The sequence below is a fragment of the Artemia franciscana genome, chromosome 4 (assembly GCF_032884065.1).
Source record: "Artemia franciscana chromosome 4, ASM3288406v1, whole genome shotgun sequence".
In the NCBI taxonomy this organism is placed as follows: Eukaryota; Metazoa; Arthropoda; class Branchiopoda; order Anostraca; family Artemiidae; genus Artemia; species Artemia franciscana.
In genome coordinates, this window is record NC_088866.1 from 25,944,819 (window position 1) to 25,963,008 (window position 18,190).

The 18,190-nt window shown below is 35.5% G+C and overlaps 2 protein-coding genes across 9 annotated transcripts in view; one reads left to right on the forward strand and one right to left on the reverse strand.

The window, feature by feature from the left end:
- Positions 1-18,190, forward strand: part of LOC136026210 (uncharacterized) — a 62,843-nt gene that overhangs the window by 43,406 nt on the left and 1,247 nt on the right. For 2 of the 3 annotated variants that reach the window (XM_065702544.1, XM_065702545.1), the window contains 2 exons: positions 1,892-2,065; positions 6,582-7,261. In XM_065702544.1, coding sequence (XP_065558616.1) covers positions 1,892-2,065; positions 6,582-7,189 — 782 coding nt within the window. In that variant the 3' untranslated portion in view covers positions 7,190-7,261. Of the gene's footprint in view, positions 1-1,891; positions 2,066-6,581; positions 7,262-18,190 lie in introns of those variants that run through there. The other variant, XM_065702546.1, reaches the window with a different exon arrangement.
- The window catches only part of LOC136026212 (putative nuclease HARBI1), a 41,288-nt gene continuing 23,179 nt past the window's right edge, over positions 82-18,190 (reverse strand). For all 6 annotated transcript variants that reach the window (XM_065702547.1, XM_065702551.1, XM_065702549.1 and 3 more), the window contains 2 exons: positions 10,632-10,792; positions 82-9,575 (listed from right to left, as the gene is read on the reverse strand). In XM_065702547.1, the coding sequence (XP_065558619.1) occupies positions 8,550-9,575; positions 10,632-10,792 (1,187 nt within the window). In that variant the 3' untranslated portion in view covers positions 82-8,549. The remainder of the gene's footprint in view (positions 9,576-10,631; positions 10,793-18,190) is intronic.

Below are 18,190 nucleotides of genomic sequence, written 5' to 3' on the forward strand. Positions count from 1 at the left end.
AGTGTTAATACGTATTGACAATCAATTTGTTAGAGCACCGAAATACAATTAAACCTTTGATGGTCTTATACAAATTATACCTTTAATTAAACTACACAATTAAACCTTTAATTAAACCATAAGAATTTACAATTAAATTCAAAAAGAAAATTAAAAGAAGCGATGCTCACACCTGCTTGTTTAATTTGGAATCTTTGAAGGTGGTTTTTCTCCGTCGCAACCATGCTTCATATCTTTTGCTGGGCCTCACTTTACATTGTCTTACTTTGACTATTTTTTTTCGTCTTTTTCTGTGTTTCCTGACCATCGATCTTGGGGGGGAGGGATGGCTTTGTTTTCTTACTTTTGGTGCTATTGCTGATATTTTATAAATTATTTGATAACCTAAAAGAGCTCTCAAAGACGGTTGAACAGTTCCATTTATATATTGAGAAACGCTCGTAGAATTTGCATATTTGGAAATATAAATTTTATGTAGGACTTCATAATTTGGATTTCTCCGAAAGCTATTGAAGGGTTATCTACAAATTTTACTGCGCAACACCTCGTCCAGGTATTGGCAGTCTTAAAGGAACAGAGTAATTTACTACTTAAATATATAAATTGTAGATTTAAAAATATTTTGCCTTCTAAGGACCGTTTGAGTACACCTGCTCCCAGTCAGAAATGATGCAAAAAAAAAGTGTCTGGATCTCAGGCAGGACACTGTTTGAGTACCATAAGTCTTGTTCATAAGAGTCCCTAGCTAGACATCAATTTCTAGCCAGTATCACTTTGGACCAAGCTCGTAGAAGAATTTTTTTTTTGCAGTAGGCTACTTTTGCTACTTAGATTTAAAAATATTTTGCCTTCTAAGGACCGTTTGAGTACACCTGCTCCCAGTCAGAAATGATGCAAAAAAAAAATGTCTGGATGTCAGACAGGACACTGTTTGAGTACCTTAAGTCCCGTTCATACGAGTCCCTAGCTAGATATCAATTTCTAGCTAGTATCACTTTGGACCAAGCTCGTAAAAGAAGAAATTTTGATCCGTAGATATTCATAGTTCCATTTTTTCAGTAGGCTACTATTGCTAAACGAACTTGCAGTTAAAGATCGTGCATTGACTACTTGATTTGAAACCACTTGTTCATGTGTTTTTTCTTTCTCTGTGTGTATTCTTTCAGATGTATTCTCCATCTCTTGCCACATATTATTCTTTTGAACATACAGGGGCCAATCTCAAGCAATTTTACTGGGGGAGGGTAAGAAAGGTCCATATCTGGATAGTCCAGCGGGTTGGGATATGTAAAAATTATCCATGTTATTGGGTGGGGCAACTGCCCTCCCAGCCAAACGACGCCCCTGGAAATATAACATAAGATGGTACTATATTTGAAAAAAAGAGTGAAGTCAAGTAAAGTACTGTTAGGAATGTTTTAGGTAAGTATTTTGTTATTTGTAATGATGTTTTCAGAATTTTGCAGTATTTTCTTTTAAGTAGGGCTAATTGTAAACTAATAATACCCAAAATAAAGAATTTTTAATTTTATTTCTTATGCCACTGCTGTATAGATCAAATATATGGCTTTTGTTATTATTTCTTGATGACTTTTTCTATGGTTTGATTGCATTGATGTCACTTATTTGCAGTTAAATTTCTTTGAAGAAAATAGTTATGTATAATTCTAAAGGGGGTTATCACCTTTTTTCGTGCTCAGTGGGGAGAAAATTTCTAAGAATAATTTCCTTTCAGCAGGAATATATTTTCTACAGGGGAGTATTTTTCCTAGGAGTAAATGCCTAGAACCCTTTGGCTTAGAATCCTAAAGCTATGGCAAAGTAGTTGATCAGTTTTGTTGAAACAGCCACAATGGGTTGTCCCCTTAATTCTCATTTCTTTTTTTTCTAGCATCTTTTGAAAGATGCCCAATGGCCGATGTTATCTCTCAGGGAGTTGATTTAAGGCAATATCCAATTTCAAGTCAATTTTGTTCTGACAAATCCACTCCAAGTTCATCTTCTATTGAAGTAGTTCAAGAAATATCAGCTGTTAAAGAAGAACCTGCTCCAAATGTATCATTTGGTAAGTCATTCAAAATTTGTTATTGTTAAATTAGCGCTCTTGTTAGAACAGTTTTTCAAAAATACAATTAAATATTTTAAATACTTGTTTTCTCTTTCTGTATGTAAATTGTAAATTTCCTTTGTAAATTGAGTGTTCACTATTTTGAATATATATTTTTTCTTCATGATTATGGGTTACAAAATCGCCTCCTGAAACAGTATCATTAATTTGTGTATACCCTGAAGTTTTCTATAAATGTTTTGATGGGTTTTATTTTGTTTATTTTGTATTTCAGTCTGTAAAAAACTTGCAAATACTACATGCATTGCGTTCTCTGTTGGTGGTGTCTCAGGGAAGAAAATTAGGAACGCAGCTAGAAATATTAGTGAAAAAGCTATATGTTAAATAGAGAGGAGAAAGGACTTGTACAAGAATTGCCTGATGATAAATTGAGAGGGGAAGTCGATCTGGACTCGTCCCAATTAAAGATAGAAATGGGGCCACAATTAATGATAACGAAAGAGTTAAAGAGAGATGGGCAGAACATTTTGAAAATATAGAGATGGACAGAATATTTTTAGAATGTGCTAAACTGAGATAGGGTTGCAGGAAAATATATGGAGGAATATGAAAAAGTTTGAGATGGAATATTTGTTTTGTGAGGAAGAATTAGTGACAGTACTAAAAAAGATAAAAAAAAAATGCGGCCCCAGGAAAATGGGAAGATTATAATATTGGAAGCTACAGCGATAACAGTGGTCAAATATGGCTCTGAAGCATGGGCGCTCTGAAAAGTCGATGAATATTTCTTCTATGTTTTCCAGACAAATTGCCTACGGATTTTTCTGTGTACTCGACTGACTGTCGTATTTCAAAGAGTGGGCTGTACGAAAAGCGCAGTTAAATCACGTTTTCTAGGGCTATAATTAAAGAAAGGTCGAGATTACTAGGGATGAAACATCTTTCAGATTTTGCATATGAAAGATGACAGATTGTCATCTTTGGCCAACTGTATTGGGTAAAACAGAAAGCAGCTCGTCTACGGTTTGGGTGGGAGGATGTCATAAAGAAAGATTTAAGGGAAATAGGATCTTCGTGGAAGTGTGTATAGGGAGGCTTTGGATAAATTGGGATGGAGGAGGAGTACGCGTAGCTGTGTTGACCTCAAGCGGCTTGGTGCTGTGGTGAATTGTTAGTAGTAGTAGTATTACATTCTCAGATTCAAAAGTAGCCAATGGCTACTTTTCTGTCCATCATTTTAAAGCTGGTCTCAAAGTGTATGTAAAAAATCGATTTCAGTAGAGCGTGCTGGTCTACCATAGTTTCTGGATTGGAGGGGTGGTGGTAAAGCTTTGTGTGATTATGTCGTCTATACTAGGGCAATCATTTTAACCATGAGCTGGTTCGATTTTGCCTATAGGTATCTCTAATCAGATTGGTCTTCATAATCTTCTTTTTCATAAAAGGGAAGGCTCGTTAACACCCAAGGCTGGTTCTTCCACCTCTTTATTGCACTGGCTACTGAACAGGGATATAAGCATGACCAATTAAAAAAAGAGGTAAATATACTTGAAGCAGCAATTTGATCGCTATTAAATTTGTCTCTTCATTTGAATCTCAATTAATAACTTGAATGCCATTTTATCAGGATAATTAAGGAGGTTAGAATGCAGGATTGAAACTGGCAATGAAAGAAGGTGGGATTGCATTGACAATGGCAACCCCTCGTTTTAGACTGGTTGATCTTTTTGATAGTACTAGTAACCAGGCATTCTCCTTTGAGCTGGTATAGATATGTCTCTTGTAAACAAATAATTCCAGCTTTATTATTACTACCCAAATGGAAAAGATGTGCAGGCTTATTTGAATTGCAATTCCATTGTCAAATCTGCTGGTTAATTATTATGGTTGGGGTTGAATAGGTTTTAAGCTTGATACTTGGTTATAATTGATTATTCATTTTTCCTATCCCTTGAAAAAGAGCTTGAAAAGTAGTTTGCAGCAGTATTATTCGTTATGTTTGCTTTGAATCTTTAGGCACTGATAAAACAAATCAGAAAATCCCATTCGAGTTGAAATGTATTTAAGTTTTCTAATTTGTCCTTTTCTTACAGATAGTATTTGTTATTGTTCCTGGGAAAATTTCCTACAAGTTGGGGGGAGGGATTGTGTGGCGAATTTTTCCAGGAAAAAGATAAAAAATGTCTTATGTTTTCCAATGACAAATACTATCTGTAAGCAATGGAAAAATTACAGAACTTAAAAAGTCGCTTCAACTTCTACTATGGGGTTCTCTGATTGTTTTATAGTTAGGAACAGAGGGAGATGCCTTAAAGGATGCATTTTAATGCCAAAACTTCCTAGCTCTTATTGAGTCTTCAGATAAGCACCAAATTAGTTATAAGGGAGAGTCAATGAAAGGGTGGAGGTAGAAATTTATCTATAATCCCCAGTTCTACACCTTGAACCATCTTGTTGCTCAATGATGTTGGCTTTTTTACGTTTATTTTTTATAGAAAGTATAAAAAATTCTTTTGTTGTTATTGTGAGACTAGAAAATCACAAAGCTATGAATAAATAATACAATCCCTGATGAAGCTTTTTTTATATTAGTCTTTCACTTAATTTGTCAAAATAAATTGTATTGTTTATGGGGACTGTAGTGACAACTGGAGTAAATGTGACGTGGTTTTTTGTTTTCAATATCTGGTACTATTCCGTGGGGTAGTTGTTAAGAATCTTCAAATATCAATTAAAAAATAAAAATTTCCCAGAAGTTTGAGATTTTATAAATAGATTAGGGAACACACTATACAGACACATGGAGCCATCAGTTTAGTTTGACACAAAAAAAGAGCAGTACCTTGAACTGAAGACAAAATGACTGAAAGAATGTAGTAAATTGTTGGCTCATAGGATTAAAAACAACTTTCAATCAATCTAAATAATTTCTTTCTTTTTTAATGTTGTATTTCGTTGCCTATAAAAAACTTGCCTTTAGCCAGTGACATGGGGCTCTTGTATGTCATCCCGCCATCTAGGAGTGGTACTGCGTCACAGAGGGTTTCGTTACGCCATCTACTTTGTTTAGAATTGATGGTACAGCTGTCGAAAAAAAAATCATGGGATTTGACGGATTTTCAGTAAAAACGGACATTTGTGCAGTGATTTAGATTTTTATTTTTGATGAAAAAGAATTCTCACGCTTCTAAAACGATCAATAGCCCACTCAATTTGTTCTGTACTGGCCCAACGATCCCATGGTTCACGGCGACCCAATCTAAAAAATTAATTCAGCCCTTCTCCCCACAGAAAAGAGCAAGGGCACGGGTAAATCAATTTCTAGAAAATGAGAAGCCTCATTTTTGGAAGTCAGAATTTGTCTTTTTTTTGGTTTGAGTCGGATTTATGTTGGATTTCGGACCAGCACAGAGAAACCGCGTTCTGTTCGGAGCCGCGCTTAAGTGCTTTCTTTATGAGCTTTGTGATGAACCCAGAAGCTTCCAGGCATTTTTGTTTCCTGCCTTTTTACTAGCAGTAACAGAAAATGCTTGAGCGTACAACACCAGAAAAATTGCGAGAAATTGAAAAATGGAACAGCATGTCATTCTAACATTTATTTTTGAGTAGTTTAATAGATTTTGGGTGACTGATAACTTGCTAGCTGCATCTGAGATGTTACAATTGGTTGAAGATAGCCTTGAGCATACTAAACACTATTTTTTGCCGGTATTTGAAGGTGAACTTTCAGCCAGAACAATTCTCAAGCAGACTCACTTCGCTCATTAGTTTGGTTGGGGGATTTCCCCTATTAGAAAGCAAAATCCAAATAAAACCATCATTCTCATCGCAAATTCCTTTAATTTACTTAGGTAATTAAGAAAATTATTTACTTTTTACCTATAAAACGCAATGTTGTATTCAAGTGTCATAAACCCTAACGGGCACATGACTATCAAGGATTGATACGTTAATGTGACTATTTGGACACTAACTAGAGTACTAAGTTAATGTTATTCTGTTTATATATATATATATATATATATATATATTACCATTCATCAAGTTAGTCAGCTTTTTAAAATTTACAATTTGGTTGTTAATCGTTTGTTATCCTTTGTTTTGGTGTTAAGTGTTATTCTGTTTATAAGACTTGGTGAAGGAAAATCCGAAAATTCAATCTGGGGATTTGAAATTGTGAAAGCGGGAAGTGAATGGTGGCAAAGAACTACAGTTCTGAATATCTAATTTAAGGATGACTGATGAATAAACAAGTTATTCGGTACAGTGGTGTTTAGATTTTTCCATGGACTTCTAAGGATTGTTGACTTATGGTTTCTTTCATGTTAACCAGAAGGTCACGACGGGTACTGTTCCTTGGTTTGCTAAGCTGGTTACTGGAATGTTGATCCCAATCTGGTCCCTATTTCGGTGTTAGGGAGGTCCCTAACTCCCTAATTTTCGCCGTTTCTGACTATACGACCCTGATTTTCCCATGAATATCTATATTTGAACATTCTTATTTTTTTTGCAGCTAATGATAAAAAGGCTTGGCCTAGGCAGCATATTGAGATGCTGGTTGCCTTCTATCAAGAGCAGGAGAAATCATTGAAACCAGTGAATTCGGTCTTCTGGAGTAGAGTCTCTGCTTCTTTCTTAGAAGATGGTATACATTACTCTTCAGCACAATGCCAAACAAAAATGGAAACCCTAAAAAGGCAGTACAGGGATCATAAAGACAAAGCAGGACAGAGTGGAGCAGGAAAAGTAGCCTGGGAGTATTTTGAACTCATGAAAGGGTTGATGGCCCCAAATCCAGAAGGCACTGATGCAATAACTGCTTCGAGTAGGGGAGGTTTAAGAATCCCTGCTAACTCTGTATCGCGACCGCAATCAAGCCCAGTGCCAGAAGCAGATGAAGGCGGTAAAGATCCAGAGCCTAAGAGGGCCAAAAAACTGCGATCTTTTAGCGAACCTGAAGGATTTCAACAACTCACTAATGATGTCAATTTACGGCATCAGGAACGTTTACGATTTGAACGGGAAGTTCATCAAGAAAAAATGAAATATAAGCGTGAATTACTTGAAGTGAAAAAAGAATTACTAAAGACAGTGAAAACAATACTTGAAAAAATTGAATAGTTAGTGTTTTGTTTAATTTGACTTTTATTTGGATTCATTTTATTTGATTCATTAAATTTGTAATATTTCCTTTTTCCAGTATTTCTTTCTCACAAGAGGAAAAAAAAAGTTTCGTTATAAGTTGTATTTTTTTTTATCTGAGAGGGGCTAAGGAAATTTAAAAAGGGGAATGTACGCACCGTGTGTATCTTAAAAAAACAAACGCAGTTCACAGTTTTGTTGACAAGACTTCCATGTGAAGCTCTGCAATTTTTGGCAGTAGCAGGCGTCAAATTAAAAAAGAAGAAAAAATAAATTTAGGCGAAAAATCATCAAACTAAAAACATAAACACCAAAAAGTTTAAGAGGGTTTAGATTTCCTTTGAAAGCACAGTTGACTTTTTGGAAGCCAACACATTTTTATGGTTTCAATTTTTTCGGACGAAAGCGTTGTCAAATTCTACGAGTAACTTTTTCTTATCTTCGAAGTGTAAAACTAACACAAATCACCATTGATAAATAAATACGATCCTAAAAGAACAGAAATTACAACAAATAACCTGGTCTACCTTAAAACGAGCATAAATAAACAGGAGTAGGGCTGACAACTCCCAAGCCTTCTCAATACCAGAAATTATTTTTAACTTTACTAAAAAGAATAAAACAACCGTGGATTATCAGTTTAATATGCATATAGACCTCTGATATTTATTACTGAAAGTCTTAATAATTTAAAGTTCTTTTATTAAATTCAAAAACGTAAAACCATTTAAAAATTCCTGCCCGACAATTTGATCCCCGTTGAAAGGAAATTATTCCCAAACATTTTCTCCCTGCTGAAAATTCACCTGACAATCCCCTCATCCTCCTCGTGAAATATTTCCGTAGGTTTCCCAATTAAAAAACTTAAAAGGCACTTAAATTACTACAATAAGGTTCTCTGATATTTTTTTATTATTGTAGACAGGGAGGGAGATACCTCACAGGGTACATTTTAATGCCAAAACATCCCAGTTCTCATTGAACCACCAGATAAGTACAAAATTAATTCGAAGAGAGAAACAAGGGTAGGTTGAGGTAGAAATTGATGTATAATCGTCTGGTCTGTAGCCAGGATTTTGTTTGAGGGGGAAGGGGAAAAAGAAACCATAAAACGAATCAAAGCGGTAAATTGATATCTACTTCCTTGTGATTTCTTGGAATGTTTCGGTTCTACGCTGTTATTCTGAAAATAATTTTCTTCAAATAAATTTAAAAAGAAGATGCCACTTTACTCTTGATTAATATTTAGATCATGATACAATTGGTTACGCTGACAAATGTTTAAACACAGAAAGTAACCTACTAATAAATAAAAAACGGTAACTATTTATTTCAATAATTATAAAGGTCTCGCAATGTGGTCCCTTTTTGTTCTCCCAGCGGCTGTGAAATTGGAGACGATATTCTCTGAATTAATTGTAGTAGCTTCGGCCGAGCTCAGCTCTTCTGAATCTTCAAAATGGAGATCATTCTCGTCAATGCAAAAGTTATGCAAGGTGCATGCTGCAATTACTGATTTGCAAATAAATGCAAGGTCAGGGGAATCAAAAGACTTCAGTCTCCTAAAACGACTCTTTAACTGTCCAATCGCCCTTTCAACAGACATTCTTGTAGAAGACAGTTTAAAGTTGTACCTAACCTGACATTCAGTTAGGTTACCCGTATCTCTATATGGTGTTAGTAATCGATCAGAAAGTGGGTATGCTGCATCGCCGATTAAATGGCTATCCTCGGGAAAAAATAAAGTTTGTAGGTCAGTGCCAATTTCTGAAAACCAAAAAACACGGGCATCATCCATGGACCCTGGCTGCCCTACATAACAGTCAATGAATTTCAGGTTATGTTGGCACACAACTTGCAATTGCAGAGAGTGAAACCCCTTTCTGTTGATATATGTTTCAGGAGAGTGTTGAGGGGCTGTGATTGGTATATGGGTCACATCTATAGCACCAAGAACCCCTGGAAAGCCAGCAGTAGAACTATTGGCAGAAATTATATATTGGGCTTCATTAGCCCCTGGCCACTTTATTGTTGTTGATGCCAATTCGAAAATGGCGTCAATTGTTCTTCTTATGATTCGGCACACTGTTGACTTAGACACACCAAAGCGACATCCAACGGACCTATAGCACTCTGGGGTTGCCAGAGTCCATAGAGTTATGAGGAGCATCTTGTCTGGTGATGTCGGTCTTGCCTGATTCTCTAGGTTTACGTTAATTTTTCCTAAGAGAAGATCGAAAGTACTTCTATTAAGTCTAAAATGAGTTTTAAAATCACAATCCGCCATTCTCTCTATGACTGTTCCTGCATATCCTGCTATCTTTGGCACAATTCGTCTCGATGTGGTTGGTGTTGAAGCTCTTGTCTAAAAAGGGGAAAAGTTTGCATTAGGAAGTATTTCTAGAATTTTTGATTTGGCTCTTGTTATGAAGATGAACCTATTGTTGTGAAACCGTGCTGGAAAAAATCCAACTGGAATGAGATTAAAATTGAATTACAAACTAATTTTTATATTTAACGACCTTTATCAATTTGACTTAATAAGGCAATCATAAAGTACCCTATGGTACGCAAAAAGTACAGCATGGGTTTGTTTTCCCATTCTTTAAAATGAATATATCAAAAAACGGTACCCTTGAAATATTTGTCCGACTCATAAAAACGTAACAAAATTGAATATAAATTGATTTTGATGAGTTCTTCAAAAAAGTTTTGCCCCCTCCCCACTAAAAAAAATCCTATTTTCCATGGGTAGGGGGAGTATTTCCCGTTGGGGGGGAGGATAAACGCCTAGAACTGTGACAGGAAGTACATACATAAATATGTGGAACCGGAAGAATTTGACAACGCTTTCAGGGGGGGGGGGTAAACGCCTAGAACCATTTAAAGCTTGAAAATGATTTAAACTTTTTTTTTAGTATATAATTTGACAACTAGGAAAATATTCACTGTTTTAAGAAGCGAAACCCAATTTGTGTAAAGGTTGTTAAGACTAATCATAATCAAGTCCTCAATTATCAAAATGAGCTGCATTTTGTCGGGGGACTGATTGCCCTTTCCATATCGTTTAAACATTCTCGGGTAAGCATAAAAGAGAAGATTTGTTGAAGCTATGCTTTTCTGTATTTCTTTCCTGCCTATGATGCCGTGCAACCGGAGACAGTGAAATCAATTTAACGTATTTGTAAATTGAGCCGTAATTGCACGCACATAGTCAATAGTTTTTAGTAAGGGAAGGAAATCCTCATACTAAGAAAAGGTGATTCCCAAAAAAATTAATAATTGTAGTTTCCGAAGTTTCTGCATTGATTGTATCGGTTAGTCCCAGAAATTGATTGTATGCAAAAAGGTCAAACCAAACGATTTGCTTCTACATGACAGTTGCTTAATTACGTAATTTGCATGCAAAAACTGATAATACCGTTAAGATACTTTGCTCATTCAGCTCTTCCTCATCTTGATGTAATTCATTCTCCGAGTCAGTAGACTCGTCATCCGAGTCAAAAACTTCATTAACCAAAGCAATCATTGCTGAAATAAGATTTCTCCGCGCAGCCTGGGACATTTTGGGAGAGGTTCTACCTAAAATAAAGTAGAAACATGAGCAATCGGAATAATGAAACAAAACAGGCGAAAATCAAATATATACGAATAAAATTTAAAAAAAGCACGTTTGTTTTTAATGAAAGCAAGGAGTTTTTTTTATAAAAGCTTCTAATTCAAACTAAACGGCCTTTAAGTTTTTTTTAAAGACAATTCTCAAAGAATTGGGACAAAAGGTCAAACTTTAACGTATATAGTGAGGTATCAAGAAGGGGCCAACTCCATTCATTTACGGAATTTTGGTTCGTCGTTAGTTTTAGCGTTGCTCCTTATTTTCATTTGAAAAAGCGTGTTTTTTATTTATTTTTTTATGTGAGCTTGAGACCTCTGCAGCAGGGTTATCTGATAAGGTGAATCTTGATGGTACGATTTTAAATACGAGCGTAAGATTTATGCTCTTAGGGAATGTTTCTCTCATTTTTGAAAATCAGGCAAATTTTCTCAGGCTTGTACCGTTTGAAGGGTAATATTGAACTTGATAAATATTATTTATTTTAAGTCGGTATAAAAAATGAATTCTTTGATTTAACTATATTATTGATCTTCTTTCCTTTTTTCAGTGCCCATTGGGTTGAGTCGCTTCGTACTTACAGTTTGTTTTCACAAACTGTTTGATGCTTCGATACGGTATATTTATTGAAATTACTCCACATGTAAATCCCTCAAGCGCAGGATTCCCCCCCCACCTGTAACCTCAAAAATGTATGCATGCTTCACAATAAAATGCTAAACGTAAACAAATGACAAATTTCGTAACTTGAAGACCTTTCCCCGGGACCTTTTTGGGGGGGGGGTCAACTTATCTCAAAAGGCATAGTTAAAGGATTTTTAAACTATGCTGAGCAACATACGTAATTTACCACAAAAGAAGGCAAGTAATTTACCACAAAAGAAGGCAATAGTTTTTGGGGACTTCAATTGTGATTTACTAAATGTTAGCAATAATAATGATTGCCATACCTTTTTTGAAACATTCACCTCAAGTGGTCTTCTTCCCACAATCCTTTTTCCTACTAGAGTTGATCCTGTGAGGTCTACAGCTACTGTAATTGACAACATTTTTGTGTCCACTTCCCTGGGAAACCACCTGTCCTCCAAAATAATATTTCCTGACCTGTCAGATCACATTCCAATCTATCTCTCGCTACCCTCCCTACCAGCTACTCAACCCTCTAGAACTAAAACCCCTACGTATAATAGAATATATAATACTGTGAATATGAACAGGTTCACGGATCGTTTGAAATCCTTCGACTGGTCCAAGGTTTTGGATTGTCAGGATGTTAATTCAGCCACAAATGGTTTTACACAGGGACTGAGTGATCTTATCAGTTCAACCTTTCCAGTTCGTAAATCAAACCGAAAAACTACCCATATACGCCCCTGGATGTCTAATAGCCTGATAATCTCTTCATACCGAAAAAATGACCTATATAAGTTAGCTTGCAAAACCAGAACGTTATTGACCCGACTAATTATAAAAATACAAAAATTTATATACCAAACTTGTCCGGGAAGCAAAAAAAAAATATATTATTCAAAAATCTCTCATTGCAAAGGGAATTTGCAAAAAATTTGGTCCACAATAAATGAAATTCTTTCAAAAAAAAAAGAAATTCAAGATCTGTACCTCTTAACCTTAAGGACATCAGTGGCAGATTAATTGACCCAAGTTCAGTACCGGATGCTTTTAATAATTATTTCACTAATATTCCAAATGCTAACTCCTGTTCCTTCTCCCAGTCAGTACAACCTAGCAAGAATCCTGGATAAATGTTTTTCTCTCCAACTGATCGTAAAGAGGTGCTTCAACTTATCAAATGTCTCTCTAATAGTAGTACACCTGACTTCTTTGGCATAAGTAATAAGCTTCTTAGGACCGTATCTTCCTATGTTTGTGAACCCATTGTGCACATAGCAAACCTGTCTATGACCAATGGAGTCTTCCCAGAAATATTTAAATCAGCAATTGTTATCCCGATTCATAAAAAAGGCGATCCGTCTGAGATAAGTAATTATCGTCCAATCTCACTTCTCCCAGTTATATCTAAAGTGCTCGAGAGAATTATATTCCGACGTCTTTCTCCCTTTTTATTTCGGATTCATTCTTCAGATTCGTTGATTTCTCCTCATCAATATGGCTTTCGTTCCAAATTTTCAACTGCTCATGCACTAATAGACGCCACACAGTTTATACGTTCCCAATTTGACCTTAAAAATAGTGTATTGGGCTTATTTCTGGACTCTGGACTTTTCAAAGGCCTTTGATATGGTTGATCACAGTGTTCTATTAAGTAAACTCAACAACTTAGGGATTCGTGGGAGTTCCTTTCTCATGGTTTGGCTCTTATCTCTCTGGTAGAGTACAGAGTGTGAGTCTGGGCGGGTTGACTTCACATCCCCTGCCTGTCCGAAGGGGCGTCCCACAGGGCTCTGTTCTTGGTCCAATACTTTTTCTCCTTTATATTAATGATTTGGTTACGGACCTGGGTCCATCAGTGCACCCAGTACTTTTTGCTGACGATAGCAACTTTTTCATCACCGGTCCTAATTTACCATCCGTCGTCGCCTCTACTCAAACCCTTCTGAATAGAGTACAGGAGTGGTGTCTAGTTAACTGCATGACCATTAACATCAAGAAAAGTCAGGTTGTATTATTTCGAACCCCTTACAAAAAAAAATGAAGCTCAGCAAGCACTTGGCCTAAAATATTCTACCAATCTCCTCCCACAGGTCGAAGTTGCCAAGTTTCTTGGTGTCCACATAGACTCCTCCCTATCATTTGCAACACAAGTGTCCTACATCAGAGCCATAATTTTGCGACAGGTAAGTATGACTAATCGTGCGAATTATTTTCTTCCTCCCGATATCCTTGTCACCCTTTATTACTCCTTTATTTACCCATATATCTCATACTGTGGATCTGTTTGAGGCAACACTTTTCCTTCAGTTACCAATAAATTAAAATCTGCCCAAAACCATGCCATCAAAGCAGTTTTTCGGCTGCCCCGACTATATCCCACCAGGGACTTGTACTCCGATTTTGGTATTATCCCTTTTGAACAAATCATCAAAAATTAAATCTATACCTTGCATACTCCGCTTACCATAAAAATCTTCCTCCTCAATTATTATCTTACTTTAATATTAATAATTCTGAAGGCCTCTGTCTCCGTTCATCCAACCGTTCCTTCATTGTCCCCAAGTGTGTCTCTAGCTCCACCCAGCGGTCCCCCATTTATAAATCTATACTTCAATGGAATATAATACCCTCCATTGTCGAGCTATCCACAAGTTTTCGCACGCTGTATAACAATGTACTAAAATTTTGATATTATAACTCTCTAAATTCTTATTCAATTTGCTTTAGTTACCCATGTTTTCTCTTTTTTTCCCCTCTTCTTCATTTTCAATTTTTTCTGGTTATGGTCCTCAACAATTTCGCTTCCAGGATCTTTATTATTATTGGTGTTATATTTTAGTTTTATTTGAATAAATTGAATTGAATTGAAAAGTGACAAATTCTCGACTTAATTTTTCCAAATTAAAATAAAATAAAAATAAAGGGGAGATAGCTGCCCTCTAATATTTCTCTCTTAATCTTCCAGGACTATTAGTTCAATACGTTTACCCCCAAGGGAAAAAATAAAGAAAAAAAGTAAACACACATCTGTGATGTCTTGTGGCAAAAACAGCAAAATTCTACATTTTTGTATATAGGAGCTTGAAACTTTTAAAGTAGAGTTTTCAGATACGATTTTCACTAAGATTCCTTGAATTTTAGGGCGTGTTTTCCCCTATTTCACAAATAAAACAAATCTTCTCTGGCTCGTCAATTTTGATGGCTCGTAAACTTGATGAAAACATCAAGTTTAGTGCTAACCTTTATGCACATTAAGCTAAGCTGATTCTTTTGATGGATTTACTGATATTGAAATTCCGTTGTTTTGATTTTCGGTTACTATTGAACCGAGTCGCTCCTTACTTACAGTTCATTACCACGAACTGTTTGATAAAAACAACAAAATTGGGACTATTTTAATTTTTCGATTTCAGTTTTAAAGACCTCATTTTATTGTTTTATTTTAATATATATATATATATATATATATATATATATATTATATATATATTATATATAATATATATATATATATATATATATATATATATATATATATATATATATATATATATATATATATATATATATATATATATATATATATACGTAGCTTGTTGTGGACGGCTCTTATATATAGAGCCGAAATAGTTTTAAGGTCTAAACAAATTTCACTGTCTACGGTAAATTCCCTGTTGTTTTACAATTCCAAACATTTCCATATAAGGAGTTTAATACGCCTGAAGTGGGGTACTCATGATTTTTTTTTGTATTCAGGGAAAGAGATAGCTCAAAGAGTGCATTTTAATACCAAATATCCTAGCTCTCATTGAGCCTTCAGATATATTAAGAGTTAATTCTAAGGGAGAGATGATAGGCTCCCATCTTCAAAAATGTAGAATTGCGTTTTTTTGGGGGGGGGGAAAGAAAGATCACAGATGCGTGTTTATTTGCTTTTCCCGGGGGGATCGTATCGAACCGGTGGTCCTAAAATATTGGGAGTGGGTGCATTCAACAGAGCCTAAAGTTCTAGTGCCCTTTTTAAGCGGCCGAAAAGATTGGAGGGTAACTGCCCCCCCCCCCTAACACGCCCGTTTTTCCCCAAATTTATCTGATCAAAATTTTTAGATTGTCATTCTGCTCAGTATAATTTAAAGAACAAATAACTATGTGGGTGTAAAATAACCCCCCATAGTCCGTCAGGACAAGCCTGTAAGTTATGAAATTTGCCCCTTGCTTACCTATAGTATTTGCTATTGGGAAGTATACAGACATTTTTCGGGGGTGATGTTATACTTGGGGTGGATTTCTATAGGGGGAATCTTCTTTAGGGAGAGAATTTCCGGGGTTTTAATTTTTCAGGGGAAATCCTGCATGGGAGGGGGGGGTTGTCCATAATTACTATACGCAATTCTTTTTAATTGACTTGTATTCTCTCTGCCAAATTTTACATGTGAAGACGTTCCGGGGGCTATTTTTCGCGTGTTTTGATTTCCAGGAAATAATTTCCAAGGAAGCAGGTACTTCTGGAGTTATTGAGAAACTGATTAGAGATTAAAGTGTTATCCAAATGAAAGAGTGCAAAGGAGAATTTTTCAGCCTGAATCGTCCTCAAGGAATTTTAAGGGGAAGGGGATTTTCAGCCAGGATAGAACTCTCTGGAGGAAATTTGACGGGGAGTGCACTTTACATTGGAAGAAATTTCCAAGTTTTCCGTGAAGGGGGAGGGGTTATATTTCATCGAGGGTGAGTCAGATTTACCGGCATTATTTCAAAAACAATCACAAATTATATTAATAGAATTCAAATCTGCCAAAATTAATATACATTTTCATTAATTTTTCATGTACGGTAAGCCAAATTCGAAGCTCCACTAGTTGAAATATGTTCAGAAATTGAATAAAAGAACAAGTTTTTCTAACTGAAAGTAAGGAACGACATTAAAACTTAAAACAAACAGAAATTATTCCATATATGAAAGATGTTTCCCTCTTTAAAGCCTCGCTGTTTATGCTAAAGTTTGATTCTTTGTCCCAACTTTGTAAAACAATAAAAGCAACATTAGCGTAAGGAGTGAGGTGTTGAGGAGGGGACAATCTCTTTTATGTACGGAATGATTTCTGTTCGTTTTAAGTTTTAATGTTACTCCTTACTTTTAGTTTTAAAAAACTTATTATCTATTAAGTAACGGAAAGGAAATGTGGGCTTCATCGTTATTTAAAGACCAACTAGCACGCAACTAGCCTCCTTCCCATGTCCCTTTTTTCCTTAAGATATCTGAATGAAATTCTGAGATAGCTATTTGATTCACACTAAAAAAAAACTTTAAAAAACGCATCAAATGTGAAATTAATATTTAATCCCTCTTGATTTCTGAGCAATACTGTTATTAAGGAAGTAAAGAGTAATACTAGACGCTAAAATGAGCAGAGACATTAGCAAAAAGGACGCATTTGTCGGACTTCTGTCGCCTTCCTCCGCGCGCCCGGGGCTTTTGCCTTAACAAATATAACCTGATTGCACCTCCCTTCTCTCACTCATATTTTCGGCTTTTTCCCTGCTTACTATGTCGAATTTACACTTTTTTTCCTTTTTTTCATTCAAATGTTTATGGTGTATTTTTCGGCCCGAGCGACAGAAGGGAGGCGATAAGAAGATGTCGCAGATTATGTTTTCATCGCAACGATGAATAATATCATTAATTTGAAATAGCTAGTTGCCGCGGAGTAATTCTTATGATACATCTTTTTAAGAATGCATGATCGAGTACAAAACAATCTATGGTAGTGATTGTGCGCCAACATTTTGCTGTAACTGTTATAAGCTAAATTTTTTACAGACTCGTTGAATAGGAGTTTTAATCGGGTATTAAGTTTCAAAAACAGAAAACAAAAGACATTAATGCAAACAACTCTTTCCAGTTTTAATGTAAACGCAGGTAAAAGTCTTTGGCTTTTTCTTAGCCATAATATTTCTTGAAGCTATCGTCTTTACAAAAGTAACATAAATTTGTTGCTTCACAACTACCATAGTTCTCCAAATTAAAATTCCAAACATTCTACTCTACTCCTTCATACACCTCAAATATTCATTAAAAAAATTAATCAAGTAATTAATTCAAACTTATAGTTAGAACACGTTTTTCCTTGACCATACGGAAATAATAATAATAAAAAAATGCAGTTTTGTCAAGATTTCTGTTTTACTATAATGGTAACAAGACGATTTATAAAAACAAACAAACATTGAGATATGAGCGGTAGCTTTTAAATGGGCCGTTAACAATGTCTCTACAACTTTGTGGTAACTTGCTGGCTTTGTTGAAAAACAAAAAGTGGAAACATATCACTGCTACCCATTCAAAAAACGATTTTTTCTTGTTCCTCAAGACAATGCAGGGGTTTCAAAACATGCAGTACAATGTTTTCGACCATGGTGATTCCAGTTGTGTGTTTCTCATTTCAATTTTTCTAATTTTTAATCTTTTACAGCAAATCTGTCAAAAGTTAGCTTACTCAGGTTATAGCAAAATTCAAGACTAAAGGAGTACACACTCATTGCCACAGATTTTTTCTAAATTCGATCTTCCATCAGTGTGAGCATTACAGCCATTGCACTACAACAAGTACTTGTCTTAAATTAATAATAATGCTAACCATTGTTAAGAAAACATAATATGTTGCTGGTGAAGGAGAGAGAGATCGAGGCAGAATATTTTTTTTTGCAGAAACCGCTGAATTGAAAAAAAGAGAACA